Source organism: Rhyacophila brunnea, unplaced genomic scaffold (genome assembly GCF_057557595.1).
Source record: "Rhyacophila brunnea isolate RB1 unplaced genomic scaffold, BYU_Rbru_1.0 scaffold_13, whole genome shotgun sequence".
Taxonomy (NCBI): Eukaryota; Metazoa; Arthropoda; class Insecta; order Trichoptera; family Rhyacophilidae; genus Rhyacophila; species Rhyacophila brunnea.
Genome location: NW_028232785.1, coordinates 27,020,460 through 27,040,836, shown reverse-complemented (window position 1 = coordinate 27,040,836; position 20,377 = coordinate 27,020,460). Strand labels below are relative to the sequence as shown.

At 36.6% G+C, this 20,377-nt stretch overlaps 1 protein-coding gene across 1 annotated transcript in view; it reads left to right on the top strand.

The window, feature by feature from the left end:
* Nucleotides 1–3,133: 3,133 nt before the first annotated feature.
* The window catches only part of Dcr-1 (Endoribonuclease Dcr-1), a 71,107-nt gene continuing 53,863 nt past the window's right edge, over nucleotides 3,134–20,377 (top strand). The window contains exons 1-8 of the mRNA XM_085940614.1: nucleotides 3,134–3,266; nucleotides 6,874–7,100; nucleotides 9,931–10,084; nucleotides 10,257–10,382; nucleotides 11,485–11,950; nucleotides 12,314–13,232; nucleotides 14,985–15,122; nucleotides 17,968–18,089. Coding sequence (XP_085796740.1) covers nucleotides 6,928–7,100; nucleotides 9,931–10,084; nucleotides 10,257–10,382; nucleotides 11,485–11,950; nucleotides 12,314–13,232; nucleotides 14,985–15,122; nucleotides 17,968–18,089 — 2,098 coding nt within the window. The 5' untranslated portion in view covers nucleotides 3,134–3,266; nucleotides 6,874–6,927. The remainder of the gene's footprint in view (nucleotides 3,267–6,873; nucleotides 7,101–9,930; nucleotides 10,085–10,256; nucleotides 10,383–11,484; nucleotides 11,951–12,313; nucleotides 13,233–14,984; nucleotides 15,123–17,967; nucleotides 18,090–20,377) is intronic.

The following is a 20,377-nucleotide window of genomic DNA, read 5'->3' as shown; positions in this document are numbered from 1 at the left end:
ATAAAGCCCACTAAAGGCGTCGGATTGGTGCGATCACCGCGAAGTAGGCCCGTGAAGCGTAAATACAACCGAAATGACACTCCTCCCACCCGCGCATTACCCTTCACCATTGTAATAAGGGGCACGAGGAGCGAAAAATAATAATTATTTTCAGCGCCTCTCATAACAAAGCAATAAAAATATTATTAAATTTCTCGGCGGCTTGTAAATTATATTCACGATGACGTTATTCTACCAGTGAAAATATCTGACACCCAGCACCTAAACAATGAGTTCACTGTTATTAAATAATGCCGAGGCGCCCGTCTATCAACGACGCGTCCAGAAGCGGATAAAATAAACAGCGCGCTCTCCTTTTGCTTGCCATGTTCAATGAATGGGCTACGTTGTGTTTTCGTTAATTCGTCCCGCTGAGAAGCCAAACAACTGGTGACTCATGGGGCGGGTGGACACAATGCTTCTCAAAACCAATGTGCGCTGCCATATTTGATTACGTTGTATTTTCCATGATTCACATTGAATATGCGCGAGCACCCCGCTCGCCTGCTTTAGTGGGCTTTATGCCTTAGGTAGGTAGGTAGGTACCTAGGTATATGTTATTATTATTATTATATTATCACATAGCTGATATTTGGATTTCACAATTGGTAAAATTATTTTTCTTAGTATTTAGTAAAGTTGATCGCTGGTTTGGGTTTCTTTAGTATTTTTACAATTTGGTAGGTGGTAGGTAGTGCCTTTATTACCGATTAAAATGTTAGATGAAGCAATAGATAAATTAATTGATCGCCAGTAAAGTTATAGTATTCTGTACCTACTGAAAGTATCGCAGTGTTTATATTGATAGGTAAGTACTGCCGAATTCAGCACTCCAAATGAAAAAGTTTACGAACCGGAGCGCTTGACAATTTTATGAAGACATTGACATATCTACCTACTTTTTTTGTTATAGGTATTATGGGATATTATTATCTAGCTCAGACGGTCAAATTAATTTTTCACGAGACCGTGCGATACCTAACTACTTAACTACTTTTTCGATTACACGAACCGTAACGGCGCTCTGTGCGCTCCTGTCCAACACGGCACTGCATTCCCAGTGGTAGAGATTGTCTTCTATAAGCTGGCGTGCCGGTTCCTCCTCCCCCCCTTCTGCTTCAGCATCAATCTCGTTCCCACCCATTGCTAACTTGTAACAGTTGAACGCGATGGCAGAATGCTTTCCGTGTGGCGTGTACCTACTCTAGATAGAATACAGACTTTAGGTACCTACCTACATCAGCTCAGCCGTAAGAGAATAATTATTATACTCATAGTGGCTTGTAAGCACTTACTAGTAATGCGTCAATTACATTGAGCTACTTTAAGAGCTGTTTGTTGGCGAATTTAATAGCGGGCGATTCAGCTACTGCGATTGTGATGATGACACACAAAACTTTCCATTCGCTGAGAAGCCACAAGTCAGCAACTATTTTGACAGAACGTAGTTCGTTTTTTTTACCGGGAGGTTGCTACTGCGCTAGTAGTAGGCCCACACGCCGGTGTGTAGCATATAAAGTTAACCGGCTTTCAACTTTTCTCGGTAGATTGTTTACAATCTCCTTGTTAGCTTGTTCAATGATGACACTGGGCGACTTTACAGGCAGATTGTAAGTTCGCCAACAAGCAGCTCGTAAAGTAGCTCAATGTAATTGACGCATTAAGTATTTACATAGACTACTAACACTATACGGTAGGTACATACAAATTGTATCATAATCGTATTTATGTTCTTTTTGTTATTAATAATTTTATTCTTTGTTTAAAAGCACAGCACACTAAAAGCATCTCAACGAAATTAGTTGAAATGAAATAGGTAAATAATATACCTACGTACTGTGTGTTGTTTAATTAATTATAATTGCAATGTTTTCAATTTATAAATAATATTATTCAAAACTGCTGTACGAAGAGTATTTTTTTAATGTCAGATTTATAGAAATAGCCGCTGAAGGAAGATGTAGTCAGTAGCCACAAATAAAATTAAAATTAAAAACTCATTGTTGCAATACTTCAGTGTTGCCATATCTACTGAAATTTCAGAAGAAAATACTGATATTTTTTTTCGATATTTATTAAATCTACCTACTGATATTTGTGTTCTTCCATAATTATGAATATTTTATTAATAAACTTGAAATAATATACGCACGCCCTTTTTTGATGTGACGTGTCACTTCTACATTGACAAAAAAAACATTGAAACTCTACCAAAGAGCGCCATTCAGTGACGTCCCGTGGGGGGTAGGCAGATTGGGCGTTGCTTGGGGACGACAGTTACTCGAAGGGTGGCACAATATTGAAGAGAATCATTTGATAGACATATATGTATACAGAAATAGCTACCTAAACTTAATGATAACGACAATATCTTTCCATTATAAAATTCACAGCACAAAAATGTATAAAATTAACATAAAAGATTTAACAGGACTGTATTTTTTTATCAGGTTTTCGATGTCTAGTTTACTTCCGTTGTCTTTCAACTTCCTTGGTGACCAGAAATGACATGTGCACGGCTGATAAAAAATATTGAATAAAAAAAACATGGGGCGTCATCTTGGCGCTGTCCAGGGGCGGTGTTTTGTCTATGGGCGTCACTGGCGCCATTTCACCCACCAACTGACTAACATAATCATTGTTTATTAAAAATGAATATTATTATTTGTTATTGTTATTCTTATTAGTCTTAAACTCTTATCTAAAAATATACTACATTTTCCAAAATCTACTGATATTTTATGGAATCTTCTTTTTTCTTTTCTTTCGACCATGTCCGATCTTAATAGGATCATATGGGCCCCCACAGAGTGGAGGTTTGTATTAACAGATTTTATTTTTACGAGAAATGGATGTCAGTCACTTGCTCAACCTATTAGGTAGGTATATACTCTGTCTCATACACAAATTGAAAAACAATATGTGTACTTGCCAGACCCACGATTCGAACTTGGGACCCTCGACATTATAGACCGGCGCTTAAGCCACACGGCTATCGTGGGTGTAGATTGGATGGTGATTGGTGTTTATGGAATCTACTGAATTATTATATTTTGTCAAAATCTACGGAAATTTATAATTTTTACTTGGCAGCACTGTAATACTTATTTAATATTTTGACAGGTCGGTAATCAAATGTCCAATCGAATATTATCTCAGATTATTGTCAATTCTGATTAAAAAAATATCGTTTCACGTCGTATTTTTTTACTAGAACTCGTCAACAGGTAATTGCATATATATTTAAAAGGCCCTGCTTTTAATATTTGAGTTTCATTCATATAATTAAATGAAAAACAGGAAAATTGAAACACTCGGAAAGTATTTTAAAATTTCTTTTTCGATCGATATGACAGATTTTTTAATAAATACTTTTATAAAATGGTTAACTATGAACAACTGAAATACTTTCTTTTTTTTCCTAACGTGAAATTGTCATATTAATGAGAGACATTTATCTTTTGATAAAAATAACCTTTGTTTGTTTGATTCGGAGTAAAATAGCCGGGAAGTATTGTAATTACTTATCGAAGTAAATAAGTGGTTGAAAGCAAGGCTTTATCATTGTTATACGTAATCCAAGAGAATTGATCGTGTTTTAACTATTGTTTTATTGTTACATCTTATTTAAAATTTGTAGGTTAGTTTTTTTTTTGTTCTTGAAACAAATGAATGTTTACCACACATAGCCTAATAGCGCCTGTAGACGTGCATGGAATTACTGTCGGCAATCGTGCTTATTTTAAACTATCATTACAATACCTGTTTACATGTAAAAGTGCTGACTGTCTCCAATCTCATTCTTCAAGAGTAAGCGAGACGCAAGGTTGTCATTTTATACTACTATCTGACAGGTCGTATTGAAAATCGGAGCACAAAATGAGTAGTTCGTTTTTTACCGACATGTTCGCCCCTATCGCTCTACTGCGCAGGCAGATCGAAAATAATCTTACTTGCGCGCAATAAATCATCACAATTTAGAATCTTCAATCATGTTTGATTTATACACGCAATCTTGCCTACTGCAGGATAATACATGTTTCCCATACATTTCCTTACTGTGCACAGTACATCCATGCACATGTAAACGGGGTTTAATAGCGCCTGTACACGTGCATGGAATTACTGTCGGCAATCGTAATTATTTTAAACTATCATGACAATAACTGTTTACACGTAAAAGTGCTGACTGTTTCTCCAATTACATTCTTCAAGAGTAAGTGAGACGCAAGGTTGTCATTTTATACGACTATCTGACAGGTCCTATTGAAAATCGGTTAAGCCATTGCTGACTCAAGTAGAAAGCCGATACATTCACAACGCCTGGTCCTACTTTTTCCGCCCCTTTGTTGTCGATAGGTGACCTGTCATTGTTCTATAGAGTGTTCATACTGACGCGTCTGTCGCATTCACACAGGCAATGATTCGATTTTAATAGATAAGCTACATGATAAATAATACACCGGCATTAACACACCTTCTACAAAATGTAATACATACATAAATATTACATATTTTTTGGGAATCGATATTACAACCGGTTTTTGTATGAAGGACTAGTCTGACTTTGACAGCTGATGAATAACAGGAATGTATATTATTTATAATTAATTAATATATTTTATTTTAGATTTTTTTATAATTCAATTTGAAACGAGAAAGGGCAAATCAATATGTCAAGCAATCTGGGATCTGATTTTGACATCTGAAAAGTGGACCACTCGTTGCTTGTGCAAAAAGTTATGCTCAGGCTTTATTAATCTAAAGATTGCGGTGGTTAAGCTGACAATGAGTAGTTCGTTTTTTTCCCGCATGTTCGCTCCTATCGCTCTACTGCGCAGGCGCAGTTCGAAAATAATCTTACTTGTGCGCTGAAATTTGGAACCTTCCAAACTTGTTTGATTTATGCACGCAATCTTGCCAACTGCAGGATAATACATTTTCTTAGTGTGCACAGTGAATCCATGCACGTGTAAACGGGGTATTACAAAAGTAGTCGTGAAATAGAAAATCAATTATTGTTTCATATTTTGGTTAAGATACAATTCTCCATATTATAGTCATAAAACTTGAAAAATGCTGGAAATTTACATTTTAAACTGTAGATCAGGTTTTCCCAAACTTTTTCTGCAATGGAACACTTCGCAAACCCGGAAATTTAACTTCGGAACACTTAGTTTATTTTGTTAGTTATTTATAAGCATAGCTAACCGTTCTGCCAATTTTGGCAACTGTCGTTAAACTGACAAAACTTGTCAGCCGGTTAGTTAAAAACAATATACCTCATCTTTTTCATGCGCACGGTGTGAGAAAAGATGGTCCTCCACCTGTACCTAGATCTTGGCCCCCACATCCCGAAGCGGGGCCCCTACTTATTGCTCAGGTTAAAGACAATTTGACAATCTACAGTTGCAAATTCCAAATGGTGTTCGAGGTAAAACTACGAGTATTTTTAGCGATTTTTTGTATTTTTACAATTATAATTATGTTGATATGCACAATTATAGACATGTCAAATATTGACAATAATCAATAATTGTAAGTATGGCAAAACCACATATTATTAAATGTTAGTATGTTTGAAGTAAAACAGCGCCGCAGGCGAATTTTTTTTACTATTAGTGCATGTTTGTGATGTGTGTATATCACACTTGGCTGGTCGATCTCTCACGCCGGGCTAGAGGCCTGTCAGCCCCCCCTGTGGGAGCCATGACCAATCTAGATACTTGACGTCATAAACATCAGTAGAGATTGATTATCACTCGCCTTTCAATATGAAGTAGATTCTTTAATTATTTTAGTTTAACTTATTTTACTTCTACTTAGTAGAAGATCTTTAAATGGTCGCGGAACACTTATTCAGGTTCGGCGGAACACTGGTGTTCAGCGGAACATAGATTGGGAAACCCTGCTGTAGATAATGAAAATGAATTTGTACAATACTTCTTACTGAAGATGGTGATCACTTAAATTACAAGCGTTGCCAGCAATCTCCTTCAATCTAGACCAGGGGTGATCAACCTTTTTATACCTACCGCCCACTTTTGTATCTCTGTTGGTAGTAAAAAATTTTAACCGCCCACCGGTTCCACAGTAATAGTAATTTATAAAGTAGGGAAGTAACTTTACTTTATAAAATTTATTACAGTTACAGTAAGTTAAAGAATATAATAATAATTACTTACCAAGTCAGACTTTCGCTAATGCGTCAGTTACATTGAGCTGCTTTACGAGCTGCTTGTTGACCTCTGCAATTATATATTTACATTAAACATATTGCCTATTCTTGAAGAGTATTTACCTGCTATTTTTTATACAATGCGATCTGTCATTTATTATTATATGTATTTTTTTCTCTTCAAATGCGTGCCTTGCAAAATCATAGTGGCACGCGATGACCTAACCTAACCTAACAAATAATCCAGTATATCGACTATTTTCAAAATTTGTAGACTTCCTGTTAACCGACAAGAACCGTGTTTTATTTAGGCATAAATTTTGTCTCAATACCAAAGAGGTTGGACAGTCTTTAATATCGGCCATATATTTCCGATACAATATTTTACGCTGAAGTGTGATACGGCGAACTGCATACGTACAGGTTTTCGGACACGATCAATCGTACATCTAAGATTTATAGCTTCGCCACTATATCATGGCTACTGACTTATTAGCCCCAAATTGCGGAACTATGTTTTCCCCACGCTTTCAGGTGTAGTTTTACGGCCCCGACCTCCGCTAAAGTTTTGATAACTGCATACAGCGCCATACAATTGTAGCCAAAGTTGAATGGTTCTGCTATAGTCAAATTGTTCATTGATATTAATTTTCCAGATGTGGCGGAGAAATGAATGAAGACGGCATCGGAAGCTGACAAAATAAAAGACGATGGCCCAGCACTGGACGGAAGGCGTGAGCACGCTCCGCTTCACGGCCAGGGAGTTCCAGCAGGAGTTGGTGGAAGCGGCCAGGTGCCACAATGTCATCGCTTGCCCGCCGCGTCCTGCAGCGTCCTTCGTGGCCCTCAAGGTTATCCAAGAGTTGGCACACCAGGTCAGGAGGTCTGTATCGACAAACGATTAATGTGCTGAAAATTAAACGAGTATCATCGACGTCATCATTTATGGCACAACAACCCTTGGCTGGTTTTGGCCTCCTTCAAAAACTCAATCTTCTCAATTTCGGCCGTCGAGGTCTTTTCTTGCCATCGGGGGTTGCGTACATAGCCCACTTGGTCAGTATATCTTTTGGCATTCTATTCACCTGGAAGATCCAGCGCAGTCTTTGCATTTTCTCTTTGCACCCATTAAGTGTGTATAGCTCCTCATTATACCTTAACGTCCAAATGCCACTTTCTTGAACAGCCCCAAAGATTTTTCTTCAAACTCTCCTCTCAAAGATATTCATATCGTTGTTAATTTTCTACAAACACGTATCTTAATTTTTGTCAGTTTTGAGTTGTTTGATGTAATGAATTCAAAATTTGAATGCACACATATTCCACTTACACGTATCTCAAAATATACTTTATAACATAATAGATTTAAGCAATAACAAATAAACTCGTATCATAATATAAGATTTTTATAAATATTCTAAACTCGTATCTTGAGTTACGTGTTTGTAAGTATACAGAATACTGAACTCTGACAGATAATTATACTGAAGCACTTTCTCGTAAGTCAAGATATGTGTTTGCTGCAGTAATATTATTCACAGTAAAGTTGCATCGCATTCTCGTATCTTCGACAATATGACTGATTGGTCAAAAGTATAGTGCGATAAATTGAAGAAACAACATTTTTTTCATGAAGATATGTGTAACTATTCTAAATGGATATTACATAGAAGAAAATGTATTTCTAAATTAAAAACTGAGAGAATAAAGTTGTTATTTGCCTCTCCTGAAAAGTTGTGTTTTTTGACATATGTGTTTGTAGAAAATTACCGACAATATATTCCAATTTAGTAAGCGAAAGTAGGAACAGATGGTGTGTTCTGTTTTTTTATTATCGCAAGAGAGATAAATAATGTGAAACCTGTGATCTTGCATAAAGGACAGCGCCCTTCTGACAGTCTGCTTCATGAAGGCTTCCAGTTTCCTCCTCGGCCTGCTTTGCTGCTCTTCGATGCTGGCCTTATACTCGAGGATGACTTCCGTCGGCCTGCCGGTGATTCTGTAGATAAAACATATTCCAATGGCTATACAATCTGACAGTGGCGAAGGGTGGAGGTAGGCTGTTAGATGCGCCATAAATAGTGCACACTAGACTTTGTCATTCATATGTATTTGTTTTCATTGAAATAAGGTCACTCGTGTTATTAGTGTTTGTGACAAATGACCCTAGATTAACAAATGAATCCACAGTTTCAAAAGCCAGTGACAAATCATCATCGTCTGGGGTGCGACAACCCGGTGTGGGTCTTGGCCTCCTCCAACAGCTCCCTCCACCTGTCCCTATCCAGTGTGGCCGCTTTCCAATTCGGTACCCCCAGAATACGGCAGTCACTGGCAGCTCCATCCAACCAGCGAATCTTTGGCCTGCCTCTTCTTCTACATTGGATTGCTGGACATCACTCTCTTTGCCGGTTCATTGTCATTCATACGGTGCACATGACCTAGCCATCGCAGTCTCCCAATCTTGATTGATTGAACTGCGCTGCAATCTTCGTACAGCCCGTAGAGCTCAGCATTATATCTTCTCCTCCAATTGGTGCCGTCCCTGATCAGTCCATATATACGGCGGAGAATTTTTCTTTCAAAAATGTTCAGGGCTCGTTCATTTCGCAGAGTTAATGTCCAAGTTTCCGATGAGTAGGTGAGCACTGGCTTTACAAGTGTCATGTAAAGAGTGTTTTTAGTTCGGCGAGACAGTCACAAGTTCAAAATGACACTTCAAATTATAAAAACCCACAATTATTCTACGAGGGTTGTCCGTAAAATAAGGTCTCCAAGGCGCTGGAGTCACGAGGAACGCTTTAAGGCAAGATCCGGCAACATCGGCGTGTAGTTTGATTCCCCGCCTACAAATTCCCACCACTCCGAGCTGTCTACGACGCTTCGTCTTGGTTTGGTAGTTGTTCGTGATAGAGCTTTCACTCGCCGCTACCGCCAGGTGTGAGTTACATTCTGTTATTCGTTTTTTGTGTGCTAAGGACACTACGCCTATAGAGATTTATCGACAGTTATGTGAAGTGTATTGACATCTAAAACGTGCGAAAATGGTGCAGAGAGTTTAAAAACGGACGTACAGACGTCCATGATAAACAGTGTACCGGACGACCATTGGTTTCGGACGAAACGAATGAAAAAGTGGAGAGGGTAATGCTTGAAGATCGACGGATGACGATTCGGGAGATGTGCAAGTTTATCCCTGATGTCAGTAAGACTACTATTGACAAGATTTTGACAGAACATTTGCATTATCACTAGGTGTGTGCAAGGTGGGTCCCCAAAATGCTCACCGAAGATCACCAACGGCTACGAGTTGAAGCGACCCGCGAATTGTTTGATTGCTACGCAGAAGAGGACGAGGAATTTTCGGATTCCATTGTCACTGGCATCACCAAGTGATTATCATCTCTTTTCTGCGTTAAAGTCACACCTGGGTAGGAAAAATTTTAGGACCGACGAGGAGTTGAAAGAAGAGGTCGTAGAGAAATGGTACTAGGATACAACTCTGTCCGACTTCGGTCACTTATAACTAGATGAAATTATACCTTTTTTACACTCTATTACATACCAAAAAGGTGTTAAGTTCTGGTTCAGCGTAACTGAAAATCACTGGTATCAATAAATGAAAACTCAATAATTCTTCCGTTTCTTCTTAGTTTCGCACAATGTGAGGTTACCTTCTAACGATAATATCATTTTTTATATATACATTTCAGACCCTCCGATAAAAGAACCGTCATATTGACGGTTGAACGAAGGCTGCACCTTCTCGCGCTGGACCTGTGTCTTCTGACCGATCTCAAAGCGGCGGCATGTCTCTCTGCAGACCAGCTCGAGCCGCCGTGGAAGAACGTCTTCGATAATAATGAGGTGAGGGAATTTCATCACGTTTATAAGAGAAACAATGAAAAATGCATCCGTAGACCTGGAAGTCTCGACCAAAAGAATAGGCTTACAGATAAATGAGATTAAAACATAGTATATGTAGTTTATAATATTTATATCCATCTCTAATCTATTGTGAAATGTGGTTTTTGCATAGGTTCTCGTGATGACGTCTGAAGTGTTGTGCCACCTGTTGGACGATGGCCTTTTGTCCATGGTCAAGATAAACCTCCTGGTCATTGAAGAGTGCCACACGGTAGCCACGGACGTACACTTGCAAAAGGTAAACGCAACGCCATATATTTACATATTTACCACCAAAAATTTTATGGGATTATTAAAATTCTCAGTTATCCAGACCCCAAACCCCCTGCCTTAATAGACTGAAATAGCATTTAAAGCAGGGGTTCACAAAATTTTTCGTCAAAGGGACAATTTGGAAATCAAAAATATTTGTAAATATTTTCTGTTTTTAAAAAAATAAGATATTATTTCATTATATACATTTCTTATCAATATACTTAAAAATAATATTTAAATTCAACCGTAACTGCAACAGACCTTAAATGCAATTGCAACATAACCGGACTTACAGTTGTGATTTGGGGTTATATTTTTCAACAGAACCGGTAAAATTTGACAGCTAACAACATCTATGGCAGCGGCGCGCCTGTAATTGCGCATGCGCCGAACCCCCCTCACTTCACACATCCGCATACACAAATATCAAAGTGTCTGACTGTTCATTCTTGCCAGAGGATATTTAATTTTAAATGTAATTTTTAGTATTCGATATGAAGAATAAAAAATAGGTAACCGGACAAAACAGAACAGTGACAAAATAGAATAGTCAGGGGGAAAATGAAACATTTATTTTTGTGTTAGGTTAGGTCAGGTCGTTATTTCGTTGTACCTAGTCACCCAATCATTTTGAACATATTATATTGATTTAGATGAGACATCCTAAGCTTGCCGGCAACACCGAGTCCCGTTTATTTGAGGCTTTATAGCGATTAGGAATGCAGAAATTAGGTATATAATTTGATTTATTATGGCGTATTGAAAATCTGTACTATTAAAAATCTATCAACATAATAGTACAATTGCAATATTAAATTTATATTTTTCCTGAAAGGTCATAGTTATATTTATCGTTGTTCTGTTTTGTCATGGAACCAAAAAATAATACAGATTTAACATAAATCTCGCGGAACACATCAGAAAGTCACGCGGGACACACTTTGTGGACCCCTGATGTTCAAACTACATTTAATTTGATAGCAATATTTGCAGAGTTTGAAACAAATGTTTGTGCACATGCATTGTATCTTGGTTGACACGTGTGTGTAAAAGTTTATATTAAAAAAAAATCTAAATTATTTCAGGTGATGAATACATACTCAAGATGCCAATACGAAAGCAATAAAATTAATAAACCGCCAATTGATATTACTAAGACTGAAATTGGGCCCATTTGCGAGACGGATAGGGTCAATGAGCAATTTAGCGAGACGAAACCAAAAATTGGGCCCCTTTGCGAGACGACAGGTATCAGTGAGACAAAAAATACACATATGAATGGGCCCAATTACGAGAATGTTTGGGGAACAAATAGATTCAGTTATTCCATTTGCAAGGCGAATAGGCCAAAACGCGATGGGCAGTATGATAATGATACCGACGGCGTTCCGAGGATTTTGGCCTTCACCTATCCTCTGTTTGCTCGAGAGGCTGTCACCGATGCGAAGGTTCATCGGCTCTGTGACGCCGAAGACCTGCCGCTGAGCGAATCTGAGAGCGAGTCCTGCAACGACATCGGAAGTGAAAAAAATGAAAATTCTGAAAATATAGGTGGGTTTAATTATGAATATGTTTGTACTTTGGCATAGTAGCGTTCGTCAGATTTTAGTTTCTCAATGAGCGAAAGGTCTAAACATACCACATAAGCGTGAAGTTTGATAGTTTTGACAGAAAATATAATATAGTTAGAGCGACGCTTGAGATGCGATTGGAGAGACATTCAGCACTTTTACGTGTAAACAATTATTATCGGGATAGTTTAAAATACACACTATTGGTGCAAGTAAATCTATGCACGTGTACAGGCGCTATTAATATATATTTTTACGATTCAATTTCAATTGGCATATGATCAACACGTCGGTAGTGCCTGATTTAAAAATTATAATTTTTTCTTTAATTATTATTTTGCAGATTCGCTCGCCGATTTCGGTAACACCATATCGTCACCTGATGAAGACGGAAGGTCTGCATTATCTTCAATGAACGACGTTAATTATTGGAGAGCACCGATCTGTGATTTTTTCGAAATTAGTCAACAAATTACAAATAGTAATTCGAATTATGATTGTATAAATCGAATTTCGAATTCTGATGTTAAAAATGTATCAACTTTAGAATGTAACAGATATTTAGAAAATCAGAAATCATCGGACGGTACGAATTTAGAAATATCTAGAAAAAATATTGAATTGAAGGGTTTAGTATTGGATTTTGAAAAGAAAGAGGGCGTAATCGAGAAAGATGCAGATTTGACGGGAGAAATAATAATCGGTAAAGAAGAATTAAAGAATTATAAAGAGGATGTGTCGTTGTCAAAGTTGTCAAAAGAAAGTATTAAAATTACGCATGGAAAAGGAGTGAATGAAGTTAATTATATCGAAGAAGTGAAAAATGAAAATAAAGTATTACCAAAGGAAGATTTTAAGAAAACGTTAGATGAAAAGGGAGAAATTGATACGATGCTTGAAGATAATAAGAAAAAGGTAGACAGCGTAAAGGACATATTGTCCATGGAAAAAATTGAGGAAAAACAGGACATAGGAAAGGAAACAGAAGAATTGTTATCGGCGAAGGAAAGGGTTGAGGAAAAGCAGGATAAAGAAAAGGAAAAAATCAATGATGTAAAAGAAGCGGATGAAAATGAAGTGAATCGTATTTCCGAAGATATGGAAAAATCAAAGAATGATAAGTTGACCGTCGTAAGTGATCTGGTTGTCGCCGGAGACCATTTGAGCTCGCCCTATGACAAGTTGGAGTGCCAGCTAGAAAAATTGGAGAGGATGCTGTGCAGTGAAGTGGACATGGCGTCTGATATAGTCGGTTTGAAGAGGTGAGATTATTGTTACGTACCACGTGAGATGACAATGATAGTACAACGATAAAACTAACCACCTAACCAATGACAGTGGCGAGGGGTGGAGGTGTCTGATCTTAACAGACTACCTCCACCCTTCGCTACTGCTTGATGCTTAAAAATTTAGTTTACCACAATTATTGAAATGTGGATTTATCAAGTTTTTAAAATAGAAATCTTATATAAAAAAATTAATAGTATTTCATGAATTTAAATTCTAAGGGTTTCGCCTTTCGGCATCTCCAGGCACTTTACAATGTATACAGTTAATTCCTGTTTATGTAGCAATTGAATACAATTAAAACGTAGATCGAGTATAAAAATATTTTTTTAATATTTTGAATATTTATAGTGTTTGTAAAAACCCATAGTATATACCTCATACATATTATACTAACATATTCAATAGGTAAGTACATTAAAATATCATTACTCATAGACAATGGAACTAGGTAATGTATTGGAAAGTTAATAGATTAGCTAAGACAGAAATATCACTAAATATACATAATATCGTCACTGTTTTGGCAGAAGACACTAATTTGAAAAAATGACATATTGAGTTAGTTATACCAAAATGTTCCTTGTTTCAAACTTTACCGTCTGGAAACCTTCTTAACAAATAAACAGTCTTTATTTTAAAGTCATCCTTTTTACGATTACTTAATAAACTCACATGATAGACCATTTCAAACATGTTAACAACTTCAAAGTCAAATTACTCAAAACTAATATTCTTCAGTTAGTGTGTTCTGCCAGAACAGAGACAATATACACTAACTAAAAAAATAAGTACATACTCTTATATGTAATTTTGTACATATGTATAGCGAAGGGTGGGCTGGTAAAGCCCCGTTATTTAAGGTTGGGATGCAGAAGGTGGCCATGGGGACATAAGTCCACTGATTATAAATGATTTTTTTTATTTTTATTGCCGAGCGGTAATGTATCCGATGTTGTGTGTCTCGGGTTCGAATCCCGGGTCTGGCATGTTGTCTTTCAATGTATGTTTGAACCCAGAGCATGGACCCAATAGGTTGGTGAGCAGCTAACATACATTTCTCATAAACAAAAAACTGTTCCTCATCGGATTGCAGTGGCAAAGGGTGAATGTAAGCTGTGACGATCTGCCATAAATAGTGCACATTAAACTTTGTTAGTCATACGTATTTGTTTTTATTCAACTAAGACTATAATTTACTGCTGGTGGTGATTAGTTTTTAAAAATCAATTAAACCCTGCCTAAACCAAACCATAATAATATTGATATAAGTACTTTGAGCGATACAACAAATTGTGCACACTTTTTCATTCATACTTATTTGTTTTCGTTGGATTAAGAATACATATTACAAATATTTATTGTTTGTTATTTTTTTTTAATTTATTAAGCCCTGCCTAAACCAAACTGTAATACCTAGATAAAAAATATTATTCTATCTATAAAATATTCAAAGTTATGTATGATTTGATTGCATATTTCTAGATATTTTATCGATAGACGAGTATTTTTTGACTATTATCTGTTATGGCTTGGTTTCCGCAGGGCTTAATTTAATTTTAAAAACTAACCAACACCATCTGTAAATTGTAACTTTATTTCAATGAAAACAAATACATATGAATGACAAAGTTTAGTGTGCACTATTTATGGCGGATCTTAACAGCCTACCTCCACCCTTCGCCACTGTCAGATTGTATAGCCATTGGAATATGTTTTGTTTACAGAATCACCGGCAGGCCGACGGAAGTCATCCTCGAGTATAAGGCCAGCATCGAAGAGCAGCAAAGCAGGCCGAGGAGGAAACTGGAAGCATTCATGAAGCAGACTGTCAGAAGAGCGCTGTCCTTTATGCAAGATCACAGGTTTCACATTATTTATCTCTCTTGCGATGATAAAACAACAAAACACACCATCTGATCCTACTTGCTCTTACTAAATTGGAATATATCGTTGGTAATTTTCTACAAACACGTATCTCAAAAAACACAACTTTTCAGGAGAGGCAAATAACAACTTTATTCTCTCAGTTTTTAATTTAGAAATACATTTTCTTTTATGAAATATCCATTTAGTATAGTTGAACATATTTTCATGAAAAAAATGTTGTTTCTTCAATTTATCGCACTATACTTTCGACCGATCAGTTTTATTGTCGAAGATACGAGAATACGTTGCAACTTTCCTCTGAATATTACTGCAGCACGTATCATGACTTACGAGAAAGAACTTCAGTATAATCATCTGTCGGAGTTCAGTATTCTCTATACTTACAAACACGTAACTCAAGATACGAGTTTATTATTTTTATAAAAGTCTTTTATTGTGTTGCGAGTTTTTGTTATTGCTTAAATCTATTATGTTATAAAGTATGTTTTGAGATACGTGTAAGTGGAATGTGTGTATTAAAATTTTGAATTCATTACATCAAACAACTCAAAACTGACAAAAATTAAGATACGTGTTTGTAGAAAATTACCGACGATATCAATCTTCTTTATAAATATAGATACATACCAAATAACAGTAGTGAAGGGTGGAGATAAGCTGTTAAGATCCAAGATAAAAAGTGCAGACTAAGTGCCCATACGCACTTGCGGCAGGCCGCCTATCGTTTTTTGTATGCAAAGTGCGATATGCGGCAGGCCGCTGCAGTTAGCCGGCATACAAAAAACGATAGGCGGCCTGCCGCAAGTGCGTATGGGCACTTAGCTTTGTCAGTCATACTTACATATTTGTTTTTATTGAACGTAGTCTATGAATTGCAGATAGTGATAATAAGTTTCATTATGCTATGGGCGATCTGACAAAGATAGTGCTCACTTTTTCAGTAATCCTTATTTGTTTTCATCATTGATATACTACTGGATGAATCATATGCTTCTTAAAATGACGCCCGATTTTCAGCGACTCGGCCAGTGTTAAAACTTACTGTTTTAATATCAGCGGACTTAACTCGATATAAGCTCACTTAATATTTGTCCCGAAAACGACCTGGCAATAATTATGAGTAAGCCCGATCTAGCTTGCATCTTACTCTAACTAATAGTCAGCGCATGACGACTTGCTCTGTCCGCTCAGACATGAATTTTTGGTAGCTTGCAAGCTTTGGGTTGCAGAGACCCTTAGGGTCACTATTCCAAGAACGCAAATTTAGTTTTACAGCCAGGGCAATACGGGTGAAATTCGGGAATCCATGTTAACGGTCTTAACGCATTATACCTACAAGGAAATATTATAAGACGATATTCGTAATATCTTCTTTTGTAGTACATTTTTAAAATGACACTTGTATGGGAACTCCTCATCTAGTAGTATATCAATAATTTTCATTGAATTAGCAATACATAATATTACAGATGGTGTTGGTTAGTTTTTAAAATTCATAAAGCCCTGCCTAAACCAAACCGTAATACATAAAAAATATTCCTTTATCTATAAAATATCTGTAATTATGTATGATTTAATGACATAATTTTAAATATTATCTATTATGGTTCGGTTACGCAGGGTTTAATTTCATTTTAAAATTTTACCAACACTATCTGCGATTTGTAGACATGGTTCAATGAAAATAAATAAGTATGACTGACAAGGTGTAGTATGCACTAGAGGTGAGTTGGAAATACTGTCACCAGTTTGTGTACTCAAGTCTCGGATGAAACTATCCATACTCGGTATGTGAGGCCCAATAAACTTATTCCAAAAAACTTGTGATGATATCATCGCGAGTCGCTGTTCTGTGCACTCGCCAGTTGGTAGACTTTTAACACTATTGACATTAAATACGCACGAACGAGATAGCGCTTGAATATATGTATATTTTAATTTATTAGTCTATTTCGAATATATGAATAATAGGTCATAAATTTTGTGTCACAGTGGTGAGGTGACGCACAGGCGTAGGCTTGTTGTATGACCGCTCAAAACATGTTTAAAATTAAAAAAAATCACTGTATTCATTTTTGTTAACAAGAATATTGTAACCTAACAGAAAAACAACTCATAAATTTAAAATGTGTTTAAAACTTTATAATAAATGGGATTATTCAACAAGCGGAGCTCAGCATATTTTTAGCGATTCTATTGAGCCGATACACAGTCTGAGTTCCTGAGCCGATACGCATTTCAAAATATGGAGTTGGTTTTAGTTTCAGTTGAGTATGAAACTTTTGTCGCATATGCACGCCAAACGCTCTATATTTGGGACAAGTTTATATACTAAGTATTTTTTTATACTGGTAGTAAGTATACTTAGTCTTCAAAATCGACCAGTTTTCCCATCTCTAGTATGCACTATTTATGTCGGATCGGAACAGCCTATCTCCACCATTCACCGCCACCAAACAACACTTCTAGTTGAATGTTTCACAAATTCTTGTTTTCCTTTATTGTTTAAAAATTAACATGAACAAGCTGATGATATTAACTATCTACCATTTGCACTGTCATCTTTGTCCTAGTTTACTCTGTGGTCAAATATTGTGTGATATTTTGGAGCTGTTGTGCGCATGCTTGCACACACGCGGAGATTAATTCAACCACGTGGATTGTAAGCAGAACGCTCTTCTGCACCCTGCCACCGTGACTGCTGGTATTTTCGAATATTCTCACACCAAGACTCGGGCGAGACGAAGCAACCGTATGAGTGTGTAAATTATTTAGCATTAGTCTGACAAAAACGCTGTGAATGCACTCGTTTTGTTTCAGATACGACCCGACGGAGATATACGGAGAAGAGACCTTCGGCGAAGAGTTGAGAGCTATACCGGATCCCTTACTGGACCCTCGAACTGTCCTCGAGCAGTTTCTCTATATCCTCGAACAGACCGGTAAGGGGAATCATAAACAAAGACAAAATAATAAAGTGAATTTGGATTGGATAAAGCCGAGTTTTGATATTAGATAATCTGTATGAATGTAACCATCATATCGATACCCTATTTCAATAAGGAAACACTTCGTGGTTTTGAGTTAATAATGCCATTCGATGTAGAAACGCATTCTCTTTATTATAATATATTCGTATTATGAATTATAAAAAGAAGGCCTTTCTTTTTTAGTCAAAAATTTCTTCAATGTGTCCTAAAATCGAATAATCCTTTCTGAGATGAATCATTAATTTCAATTACATACTGAAATGCCTGGGTTAATTGTTTATTAAACTGTAAAATTTCATTGCACATAGCTGAATTCAATTAAACCAAATTTAAAAAGCATTCTCTCTTCTTGGTCGTACACTCATGGCTTAGGATCGTGACCACTTTTTAATTTTGCCATCCTTTGAGCGACCAAGACTTTCCATCCTTCTCGATCTTCCGCTTCTCTCAGGGCAGAATGAATAGTGCCCCCGGTCAGCTCTTTCACTTGGTCGCTCCAGCGCGCAGACACTCTTCCTCTGCTTCGCCTTCCCCGGAGGCCACCCAAAACCACCAGTCTCTCCAGGCTGTCCGGTCCGCGCCGGACAATATGTCCAAAAAAACTGCAGAATGCGTCTCAGACATATTGTCGAGATCCGTTCCTTTATCTGCAGTCTCTGGATGATTGACTGTTTCGTCCTGTGTTCTGTCCAAGAAATACGATTCATTTTCCTCAAAATTTTTAATTTCTAAAGGTTTTAAAATTACATAAAATTTATCCGACGCCATTATCTTGGAACAAAGTTTTTTTGAGTTGGTTTCCCTATTGAACTATGGTATCGATTTCATTTCACACCCTTTAACCGAGGGTTGGCGAACCTTTTTATGTATGCGTGCCAAAAAATTCCAAATATTATTTTTTGACTATCTAACGTGCCGAGCAGTTTTTCAGGAAAAAATAGTTCAATTTGAATTTCAATTAAACAATTCTATTAAAAAAGTTCAAAAAATGTATTATAATTGAGTTTTTCAGTAGTACCTGAATGTTTAGTTTGGTTCTTTACGCACAAATTAACGCCAGAATTGCTCTGATCAAATGAGGCACTCTCGCTATAGTGGTCTCAAGCATTGCAAAATGATTGTAAATTGGTCGCAATCAGATATTCGCGATGCGGCTTCATTCTTCGCCTGTTGATAGTTATCAGTGCGATAATATTATGTGTAGGGCATAAAAACTAAAGACCGATCTATGCAATTTAAATTAAACGTAATGCTTATTCTTGAAGAGTATCTGCCTGCTATGTTTTAAATAATGCGATCCGTCATTTATGTATGAATTTCGTCGTTTCCGTTAGCGCAGCTTTTAATATTATATTTCGTCACCGTTCAGGCAAAAGTCACCAACCCTAAAAACATAGCTTTGAGATATCGCAATTTGAAAGTTTGAAAATGCAGGAAAAATCAGATTTAAATGTTTTTAAGGTTTTTTTAATTTCTTTAAGGTACTTTTACTTTTTGTTGCTAATTAAAACATCTAGAAGGTTTTGAAGGAGGTAAGGTAGCTCAATTATGGTTTGGTGACTTTTGCTTGTTAATAATCTGACCAAAGCGATCTTATTATGACAAGCTAAGGTAAACTATTCCTGTTTGGTTATTTTTGCGTATTTGAGACAAGTGTTAGAAGTTTTCAAATGACAAATCAGTAAAACTCACCATCCATAGTATAGTGACTTTTGCTTGTATATTTATAACGAAGGATTTATTTTTTAAGAGTCAATAATGTCTATTCACCTATAATGACTTTTGCTTGTTAAGATTTTATCGAAAGTCATTTAGTGGAAAACAAATAATTCGGATTTAAGCAACATTTTACTAACTAATGTACCGTGGTGACTTTTGCATCTTAAAGAACATAATTTTACGCTTCGTGTGACATACTCAACTCAAAACTGCCATTTTCAGGGTTGGTGACTTTTGCCTGAACGGTGACGAATTTTGTACTTAATATAATATATTTATTTATAATACTTTTTTGTAAAAATTCTATCTGATTTTTTTCCTCTTCTACATAAAACCTTCGCGTGCCATGCAAAATCATCTTGCGTGCCACCTGAGGCACGCGTGCCATAGGTTCGCCATCACTGCCCTAACCTAACTTAGCCTTACACCTAACCTCAAGATGTATTCTACATTCAAACATGCTCCCCAATGCATTTTTATGTTTTTTCTTGCAAACTCAATTAAACCGTTCTTCTCTTCAT